Source organism: Sphaerodactylus townsendi, unplaced genomic scaffold (assembly GCF_021028975.2).
Source record: "Sphaerodactylus townsendi isolate TG3544 unplaced genomic scaffold, MPM_Stown_v2.3 scaffold_1177, whole genome shotgun sequence".
Taxonomy (NCBI): domain Eukaryota; kingdom Metazoa; phylum Chordata; class Lepidosauria; order Squamata; family Sphaerodactylidae; genus Sphaerodactylus; species Sphaerodactylus townsendi.
Window position 1 is genome coordinate 411 of NW_025949713.1, and position 10,755 is coordinate 11,165.

Here is a 10,755-nt window from a genome sequence, read left to right on the forward strand (position 1 = left end):
AAGTCAGCAGTAAATTTCATCAATACCTCTTATTGGCTGGCTTTCGTCTGTCACCCGCTTTGGGTTGTTTCTCCCGAGGTCTGCTTCTCTTTTCCTTTTGGATAGATTTATGCTGGGATGCCAACAATATCCCAAGCTTTCACTGTTTCAGTGGCGTAGGAGGTTGAGAGCTCGTGTATCTAATCTGGAGGAACCGGGTTTGATTCCCCGCTCTGCCGCCTGAGCTGTGGAGGCTTATCTGGGGAATTCAGATTAGCCTGTGCATTCCAACACACGCCAGCTGGGTGACCTTGGGCTAGTCACAGCTTCTCGGAGCTCTCTCAGCCCCACCTACCTTGTTGTGAGGGGGGAAGGGCAAGGAGATTGTCAGCCCCTTTAAGTCTCCTGCAGGAGAGAAAGGGGGGATATAAATCCAAACTCCTCCTCCTCCTCTTCTTCTTCTCCTCCTCCTCCTCCTCCTCCTCCTCCTCTGTCAGGACAGGACATCTGTTTCTCTCCAGCATCTAGCAAGTCCAAACCTTGGCGCTTCAATTGGGTGTAAAATGATTTCGTGGCTTTTTTTTAAAAGAAATGATGACTCAGCCCTGTTGGAGATGTTGTTTTGCTGTTGGGGCAAAGGGCTTGTTTCTTCTGACCTGTCACTGGCCTGCAGCTAAAAAAGACTTTTTTAAAAAAAAAGCGAGACAAGACAGCTAGATTTGAGTCCATTAGCCCTTTAGAGTCCAACAGCAGTGGCGTAGGAGGTGAAGAGCTCGTGTATCTAATCTGGAGGAACCGGGTTTGATTCCCCGCTCTGCCGCCTGAGCTGTGGAGGCTTATCTGGGGAATTCACATTAGCCTGTGCACTCCCACACACGCCAGCTGGGTGACCTTGGGCTAGTCACAGCTTCTCGGAGCTCTCAGCCCCACCCACCTCACAGGGTGTTTGTTGTGAGGGGGGAAGGGCAAGGAGATTGTCAGCCCCTTTGAGTCTGCTGCAGGAGAGAAAGCGGGGATATAAATCCAAACTCTTCTTCTTTTTCCTCTTAACCAAGAGTAGGATTTTCTTTTTGTTAAAAAGCATTTGGTTAGGACTGATTCAACTACCTATGCAGGAGAGAAAGGGAGGTATAAATCCAAACTCCTCCTCCTCTTCTTCTTGGGCTAGTCACAGTTCTCTCAGAACTCTCTCAGCCCCACCTACCTCACCAGGTGTCTGTTGTGGGGAGAGGAAGGGAAAGGAGCTTGTAAGCCATCTTGAGTCTCCTTACAGGAGAGAAAAGTGGGGTATAAGTCCAAACGCCTCCACCTCCTCCTCCTCCTCCTCCTCCTCTTCCTCTTCTTCTTCTTCTTCTTCTTCTTCTTCTTCTTCTTCTTCTTCTTCTTCTTCTTCTTCTTCTTCTTCTTCTTCTTCTTCTTCTTCTTCTTCTTCTTCTTCTTCTTCTAGTTATTTGGTGTGTAGAGCTTTCTGAACTCAGTGCTTCCTTCATCCTGCTCGTATCTGATGAAGAGAACTTGGCCTTTGGCAAACCTGTGCCCCCCAAATCTCAGTAGCACTCGCCTCTAGCTGCAGACCGGCATCGCGACCCTCCCAAAGCTATCTTCAAAGAAAAATAAAAGATATTGCGGGGTTTTCGGTCTCAGATCTTGAATCAATAAACAGACTCTGTACTGTTGATCAGTAGCGTTTATTGGAAGGCAACGAAGTACCCAGCTTGAGGAAACCACTTCTGACAAACCTGGCTTCTGCTATCCCCTTTATCCAGAAATAATCCCCCCCTCCTGTTTTCACAGAGAATATGAGAAAGAGTTACTGCGGAGCTGAGGCACCCCAAGGTCAGCAACAGATAGAGATAAAGCCACCTGGCCTCCTACCCCCTCAGAGCAATGGAAACATCCCGTTTCCCATGGGAGCAGAAGGTGTCAGGGGTAAGCCTAGTTATCCACAAAGCGTGTGAAGCCATAAAGAAGAGATCAAGGGAAGAATGCCCCATTACAGCAGTGGTAACATATAGCAGGCTGGTTACATATATCAAATAGCGGTTGCACCAAGGTAGGGATGCATCTCCATCAACTAGATACCATCAGTATTTTGCAACTTTTGCATGGAGTTAGGAATGCATTTAAATCACCCAGGGGCAATCCTTGACTGTGGACATCTCAGATGCTTGCAAGCGTAAGCTCTTCTGAACTAGGATCTACTTCATCAGGTGCATGGACGGTGCTTTCAGACCTGGGCACAGCATATGTGAAGTCGGCCCGCAGGGGTCGCAAGGAAGAGGCGAGACACGGTGATATCATCCGGTGGAGAGAGCCAGCAGCAGGAAGCGCGGTCCTTGGATCCGGCACTGATCCGTGGGCCTGGCAACTCTGCTGTGTGCTAGTCCCTGGCACCTTTTATTAGGGTTTTCGTGGGGGCGTGTAAAGGGGGCGGATAAGCGGGAGAGCGGGAGAGCATCATGTGATGCATGATCTCATGGGGTTGCTACGTGCAGGAGGAAGCATCCACGTCTGGGTCTAATCCATACCTGGGGGCAAGGGCCCCTTTGTCCCTTTGTCTGGGACACCTGGTGACCGTGAGTCAGGTAGTTCATGACCTGTGACTCACGGGGGACTGGGGGATGGGGGAGCGTGTGCGCCCAGAAGGGCGCAGATGGCACAGGCATTCCATGCGCTCTTTCTGCGGCTCTGCTGGGTTCGCGGGCTCACCCCTACACATATGGACAATGTAGCATTTGTGTATTTATATTTATTTATTTATTAGTTTTATATGCCGCCCTCCCCCAAAGGGCTCTGGGCAGTGCACATAAAAGCCCTGGCCCTTGTGGAGGCCAGCCGGATCACCTTGGGGCCAGGGATCACCAGAAGGTCCACCTCCGAGGAGCGGAGTGGCCTAGCAGGGCGATATAGGGAGAGACGGTCCCGTAGATATGCTGGTCCTTATCTTTAGAGGGTCCGCCAGACAGAATTCCACACGCAGCAATGCAAGAGAAATTTCTCTCTCTTTCTCACAATACTAGAACCAGGGGGGATGCATTGAAAATGCTGGGGGGAAGAATTAGGACTAATAAAAGGAAACACTTCTTCACGCAATGTGTGATTGGTGTTTGGAATATGCTGCCACGGGAGGTGGTGATGGCCACTCACCTGGATAGCTTTAAAGGGGGCTTGGACAGATTTATGGAGGAGAAGTCGGTCTATGGCTACCAATCTTGATCCTCTTTGATCTGAGATTGCAAAGGCCTTAGCAGACCAGGTGCTCGGGAGCAGCAGCAGCAGCAGAAGGCCATTGCTTTCACCTCCTGCAGGTGAGCTCCCAAAGGCACCTGGTGGGCCACTGCGAGTAGCAGAGTGCTGGACTAGATGGACTCTGGTCTGATTCAGCAGGCTCTTATGTTCTTATGTTCAAGGTGTTGCCCTTGTTGAACGTAACAAGCGTGTTGTTTTTTTAAACTTTGTCCTTGGGCGGTCGAAAAACGTGGCCCATGGAAGTGCCGGATCCTGACCGAATCCGGTCGCATGAATGCACCCGAACAGTTGGCCATGCCCCGTGCATTTGCAGCCGTGATGGCTGAGCGTGTGCTTTTGAAACATTAAAAGCAAGTTTTCCCAGGAAACCTGGGAAACGGGACTCTGCCCCCTCCCGGCAGCCGTGCTGACCCAGGTCCTCCTTCATTCCGTTCCAGACGGAGCAGATCAAGAGAGCCAACCGGCTGTACACCAACGACTCCATCTTCCTGAAGAAGACACTCTACATCCCGGTCCCGGTGGATCCCAAAGGGCTGGCCAATGGACTCGACCTGGACGAAGAGGAGGAGGAGGAAGAGGCGGACAAAGAAGAAGCCGGGAACGGTCAACCCGATAATACCAAGCGGCCGAAGGCCCAGAGAAATAACGGGGCCTCCTCGTCGTCCGCCCCCAAGCACGACCTCTCGGCCGCCGACTTCCTCTTCAAGCTGGACTCTGAGATCCGTCGCTCCAAGCAGGTCGCCACCAAGAAACTGCGGGAGGGAGAGGCCGCGTGAGTCTTCCTGTGTCCTTTTCACGTGTTCTAGGCTCGCACTTATTGGCTTTCAGGCAGCGTGGTGAAGTGGTTAAGAGCAGGTGGACTCTAATCTGGAGAACTGGGTTTGTTTCCTCACAACTCCACATGAGCGAGCAACTCATATCTGGTGAACTGGATTGGTTTTTCTACTCCTGCGCTTGAAGAAGAAGAGTTTGGATTTATATCCCCCCCTTTCTTTCCTGTAAGGAGACTCAAGGGGGTTACAAAGGGAGCAGCAGTGGCGTAGGAGGTTAAGAGCTCGTGTATCTAATCTGGAGGAACCGGGTTTGATTCCCCGCTCTGCCGCCTGAGCTGTGGAAGCTTATCTGGGGATTTCAGATTAGCCTGCGCACTCCCACACACGCCAGCTGGGTGACCTTGGGCTAGTCACAGCTTCTCGGAGCTCTCTCAGCCCCACCTACCTCGCAGGGTGTTTGTTCTGAGGGGGGAAGGGCAAGGAGATTGTAAGCCCCTTTGAGTCTCCTGCAGGAGAGAAAGGGGGATATAAATCCAAACTCTTCTTCTTTTCCTTTCCCCCTCACAACAAACAGCCTGTGAGGTGGGTGGGGCTGAGAGAGCTTTGAAGAGCTATGACTAGCCCAAGGGCACCCAGCTGGCATGTGTTGGAGTGCACAAGCTAATCTGGTTCGCCAGATAAGCCTCCACAGCTCAAGTGGCAGAGCGGGGGATCAAACCCTGTTCTCCAGATTGGACCACACCTGCTTTTAACCACTACACCACGCTGGCTGAAGCCTGCTGGGTGACGTTGGGGTAGTCTCAGCTCTTTCAAGAGCTCTCTCAGCCCCACCTACTTCACAAGGTGTCCGTTGTGCAGAGAGGAAGGGAAAGGAGTTTGTCAGCTGCTTTGTGACTCAGTAGAGGGATGGGGTGGTCTACAAATCTAAACAATAAATAAAATAAATAAATAAAAGCGGGGTGGAAATCTAAGGCTGCTTCCGCATGGGCCAAAAACAGCAGTGTGAAAACGGTGTAAAAATGGTGTAAGAGGGTTTAAAATGATGTAAAAGGGTCTATACTGTTTTCACACCATTTTCACACTGCTGTTTTTGGCCCATGCGGAATCAGCCTAAGCTATTCTTATTCGTATTCTTATTATAAACCCCTTTCTTCCCAGCAGGGATCCGAAGTAGTTTACAGCATTCTTCTCTCTTCCATGTTACAACGATCCTTAGAGGTAGATTAACTGGGGAGCGTGTGACTGGCTTAGGGTTAACGTCTAAACGGTTTTTAATTGAGGTGTGTCAATTATCATAGAATCATACAGTTGGAAGAGACCCCCAAGGGCCATCCAGTCCAACCCCCTGCAATGCAGAAACACACAATCAAAGCACTCCCGACAGATGCTCATCCAGCCTCTGTTTAAAAACCTCCAAAGAAGGAGACTCCACCACTCTCCGAGGCAGTGAATTCCACTGTCGAACAGCCCTGACGGTCAGGAAGTTCTTCCTAATGTTTAGGTGGAATCTCTTTTCCTGCACCTTGAATCCATTACTTTGTGTCCTAGTCTCTGAGGCAGCAGAAAACAAGCTTGCTCCCTCTTCGACATGGTGTCCCTTCAAATATATAAACATAGCTATCATGTCACCCCTTGACCTTCTCTTCTACAGACTAAACATCCCCAGCTCCCTAAGTCTCTCCTTGTAGGGCATGGATTCCAGACCTTTGACCATTTTGGTTGCCCTCCTCTGGGCCTGTTCCAGCTTGTCAATATCCCTCCCAAAGTGCGGTGCCCAGAACTGTACACAATATTCCAGGTGAGGTCTGACCAATGCAGAATAGAGAGGTACAATTACATCCCTCCATCTTGACACTATACTCCTGTTGATTCAACCCATCGGATGTTTTTTATAAATTATAAATTAAAGGAGCAGCAGTGGCGTAGGAGGTTAAGAGCTCATGTATCTAATCTGGAGGTACCGGGTTTGATTCCCAGCTCTGCCGCCTGAGCTGTGGAGGCTTCTCTGGGGAATTCAGATTAGCCTGGGCACTCCCACACACGCCAGCTGGGTGACCTTGGGCTAGTCACAGCTTCTGGGAGCTCTCTCAGCCCCACCCACCTCACAGGGTGTTGTGAGGGGAGAAGGGCAAGGAGATTGTAAGCCCCTTTGAGTCTCCTGCAGGAGAGAAAGGGGGATATAAATCCAAACTCCTCCTCCTCTTCTTCTTCTTCTTCTTCTTCTTCTTCTTCTTCTTCTTCTTCTTCTTCTTCTTCTTCTTCTTCTTCTTCTTCTTCTTCTTCTTCTTCTTCTTCTTCTTCTTCTTCTTCTTCGTTTATATTTATGTGAGGATGTTGGTGTTTGCCGCCCTGAACCCAGCTTGCTGGGGGTGAGGCAGGATATACATTCGAAATAAAGTCAAAAGAGTTCTCAAAGTTTGAGAGTTAAAACTTTGCTGCTGGGTGTCGTGGCCGCCAGGGGCTGCTCTTGCTCCAGGGTTGTCTGAACTTTTCCTCATGCCTTTCCCCTCCCTGCCCCGGAAAGTAGGCACGTGCCTCAATTTCGTTTCAGTTTGCCGAGTTTCTGCAAATGCGTGCCAGCGTGTAGAAGTGTGTGCATTTAAGCATAAGCATAAGCATTTTATTGTCATTGTGCACGCACAACGAAATGTACAGCAGCATTCCTCGATGCACACAATTTCAGACTCATCCCCCATCCTCACTTTCCCCTTCCTCCACCCATCCCTCCACAGCCCCAAACACGTCAACACGAAGCCGCGGAGTTCAGCATCGCCACAGCTCTAGAGTAGAAGCTGTCTCTAAGCCTCTTTGTCCTAGTTTTGATAGACCTGTATCGTCTGCCGGGTGGTCACAGTTCAAAAAGAGAGTGTGCTGGATGAGACGGGTCTCTCAGAATATTTTGGGCTTTCTTTCGGCTTCGGGAATGATAGAGTTCTTCCCAGGAGGGGAGAGGGCAGCCGATAATCCTCTGGGCAGGAGTGATCACCCTTTGGAGCGCCTTCCTACCTGCCACTGTGCAACTGGAGAACCATACACATTAGGTTGCAGTAGGTTAAGACACTCTCTATAGCACAGATTTGAGGATTTTGAAGCATTGTCTTGCCAAAGAGTTTCGTGGCTGGAATCGTCTGCCTGTCGCGGGTTTTCTGGGCTGAGGGGCCGTGGTCGGAACACGGCCAAACAGTCCAAAACCCCCCCAGCAGCCAGATTTTGAAGCGTCTTGAGGGAGCCGGCCGGAAGGCCCTGTTCTTCTTTTGCATTTGCTTAGAGCTCTGAGCTGCCACCGAAATAATGGCTCAGCGGCCCCGTAGGCAGCACAGAAACAAAATGTCCCGTGTCAGCATACTTTTCAGTATTTGAGTGAATGCTTTTAGTCACCCTGACCCCAAAACCATATCACAGGGGCGGAAGAATGCCGGAGTGGGTTTGGAGTCTTGCGATAAAAGGCTAAAGAAATTCCGGGACTTTTCAGTTTAGAAAAGAGACGATTAAGAGCGGACGTGACGGGGGTTTATAAAATTGGCGTGTGTGGGAGTGCGCAGGCTAATCTGAATTCCCCAGAGAAGCCTCCACAGCTCAGGCGGCAGAGCTGGGAATCAAACCCGGTTCCTCCAGATTAGATACACGAGCTCTTAACCTCCTACGCCACTGCTGCTCCTGTATGTGCATTGTATGTGCACCTGTAGGTACCTGCTCCTGTATGTGCATTGTATGTGCACCTGTTTGAGCTCTCCTGAACGTGGGGGAGCGGTTAACGTCATCCATAAACACCCCCCCCAGATCTGACGTCTTGTATCTCTCTCTCTTTCCCCCCCCCTCCAGGGCTCCCGAGAACGAGCCAGGATCGGTCCCCGCGACCTCCTCCTATCAGAACGAGCTTTCTCCCCGCGCCCAGCAGCGTGCGGTCCTGGGGCCCGTGCCCCTCACCAAAATCGCCCGCGCCGACACCCTCCGGGATCAAGAGGACGAGATCTTCAAGCTTTGATGTCCGCCGCTTTCCCCGCCTCTCTGCGACAATCCGCGGGACTCTGGTGACATCGGGTCCGCCTTTAGTGAAGGCGTCCCTCCCCCCCCCCTTCCCCCCTTGGGTGCTAGGCCTCCGGAAAGGGTCAAAGAGTTTTAGGTTCCTTGGAAATCCCAAGATCGCGGGCGGACTTTGAAAAGGTGCAGGAGAAAATTGGCCCAAGGGTGATCCTCTTGGCTCAGGTCGGTGTCCCGACCCGGCCCTTTTGTGTGCTCGTGTGAGTTGAGTTCATGTTTTGTGTGTCCCTTTTCCTTTCTTTGCACTGGATTTTACGTGCCGTTATTTATTGCCTTCGTAACCCAAGTGCTTTCCAACCCCTCCGGGCTCCTGTCCTTGTGTGTTCTCGAGCCCGAGAAGAAACGTCCTACGATCCTTGCCGGTCGGCCGTTGCTGCGGCGGGGAGATCAGTATTATCGGAACTGGGTGGGAACATTGAAAATGCGGGAGTGTCCCTCTGCTCCGGTTTGGGAGGGGGGGGGAGTGCTCAGGTGGGCCCAGGTAAAGGAGGGGGGCAGGCACAGTTGTCTTCTGTTTGGGAACCCTCCCATTTTTTGGGGGGCCCTGTGTGTTTCCCAGCTGCCTGGGGACGTCGTTTTAGGAGACCCAGGAATGCTTGTATTGCAAACCCTGTGATTAAATGACCGGCAAGTTTTGCTGACCTCTTGCTTATTGTTTTCCATTTCTTTTTAGAGTTTCTCCCGCCACAGTTGCCCCTTGGGAACATCTCTTAAACTGGGAGGTTTGCTGCCTGGATCCTTTTGGCCTTCCCGTTTAGGAGCCTGCCTGTTGTGTCTCTGTGTGATTTCCCGCCTTGCCTTTTCTTCATCCGCTTTGTGGGGGGGATGGATAAATGTATCCTGAGTGGGATGGGTTAAATGCCATTCTCAGACAAAGCAGGCGCATCATAAGCTGTCCTTGGGAGAGGCAGCCTGCTGTGTCTTTGTGTGAGTCCCCTAACCCTAACCCTTGAAATAAATCCAGGAAAGTGACTCGTACAGAATTTCAGGGGCAGGTTCCTCGGAGGATAGGTGCTTCTGAGTTTTATTTACACCGAGCCTAAATCTTTTTCCAAGCAGAATGGTGAAACGGGTCTCCAATTTAACCTAGGATAAAACTGGCCAATGGTGATTGGAGAAGCATTCGGTTTGCCAATTTGGAAGTAGTTTACAACTGTCAGAGTACCTAGTTGGCTGCTGTTGGAGGAAGAATAAAGAGACCACCTTGGCCTCGTTTATCAGGACAGTTCATGCGTAATTACGGTCTGTCTACCAGCAGCTATTGTTGGTGGTGCTGCCATGTACAAGAGCAGTCTACCATTACATACAAGATACAGCAGATAAACGACTGTTGCCTTGATTCCTTGATCTTTGGATTGCTGTTTTGGCTGCTAGAGATTTTGCCACAACCTCCTCCCCCACCCCCCTTGCTTTTACTATTAGCATTATTGTTGAAAGAAGAGAGTTTCTTCTAAAACAAGAAACTGGCATGTTGGATCCATCCCAGAAGACAAGCAGCAACCCCCTCTACAGCATCTAGATCAGTGATGGCAAACCTTTTCGAGACCGAGTGCCCAAATTACAACCCCTAACCCACTTATTTATCGCAAAGTGCCAACACGGCAATTTAACCCCTCTGGGACAGGGCGGTATAAAAATCTAAGTAATTAATAAACAAACAAACAAACAAACCTGAATACTGAGGTTTTAGTTTAGAAAAAACCAGTTGGCTCCGAGGCATGTGTTACTCAGGAGTAAGCTTGGTGGCTTTGCTTTGAAGCAACCGTGCAACTCTTCCAGCGGGTGAATCACGACCCTAGGAGGGTTTACTCAGAAGCAAGCCCCCATTGCCAGCAACTGAGCTCACTCCCAGGTAAAGGATCGCACTTTAGTTTTTTGCATGAAAATCAATGGGGTTTAACAGCGCTTAACAGGGTTACCGACACTGCTTCCCCAAAAGTAGGTCTTAGGTTTAATGCTAATAATTGAGCCCAGTGGCCCAGACCAGCCTAGATTTGTGTGTGTGTGTGGGGGGGGGGGTTGACTCTGTTTGCGTGTGCCCAAAGAGAGGGCTCTGCCACCTCTGGCACCTGTGCCATAGGTTCGCCACCACTGATCTAGACTATTGCTTACCAACCTGCCTTACAAAAACGGGGACACGGTGCGATTTAAAAAGGAATGGGGGAAACGAGTTTATTTTCATGCTCCGCATTTCCTGAGTCAGATTTCCAAAGAAAGCTCCGTGCGATATTCCCTGAGAGAGTTTCCAGAAGAGTGAGGAAAGAAATGTTCGCCTCCGTCCCTTTCTTGGGGTCACCGCCCAGCCTGATACTAGTGTCCTCAAGCGTCTCTCAACTGCCCCAACCTCCCACTTCTGAACTGGCCGATGTTGGGTTTGCTGGTTTGGGGGGAAGGAAGGAAACACTCTGTTGTTCACCGGCTGCCACACACGTTCCTCTACGACTCTGTTCACGGGGACATGTGGGGCTACGTGTCCCTGGGCTCACGCCAGCTGGTCACATGGGGGGGGCGACCTGCTGGTCACATGGGGGAGCCTGCGGCAGGCTCCCAATGGCTAAGGTAAGTGGGGTGCGGGGGGGTGTGTGATCCGGCCAGAGCAGATGTTGCCCCTGGGCGCCATTCCCCCGCCCCCACGCCTCTGTTTTTCTGCTGACACTGTATCTAGGTCCATGGTGGCGAACCTTTGGCACTCCAGAAGTTATGGACTACAATT

At 50.9% G+C, this 10,755-nt stretch overlaps 1 protein-coding gene across 1 annotated transcript; it reads left to right on the forward strand.

Moving 5' to 3' along the window:
- Positions 1-3,643: 3,643 nt before the first annotated feature.
- On the forward strand, positions 3,644-8,683 carry LYSMD1 (LysM domain containing 1; the record flags this gene model as incomplete). Its single annotated transcript, XM_048482269.1, has 2 exons — positions 3,644-4,000; positions 7,824-8,683. Coding segments are annotated over 2 exons (520 nt in total), but the record flags the coding sequence as incomplete, so codon positions are not given.
- Positions 8,684-10,755: the final 2,072 nt, after the last annotated feature.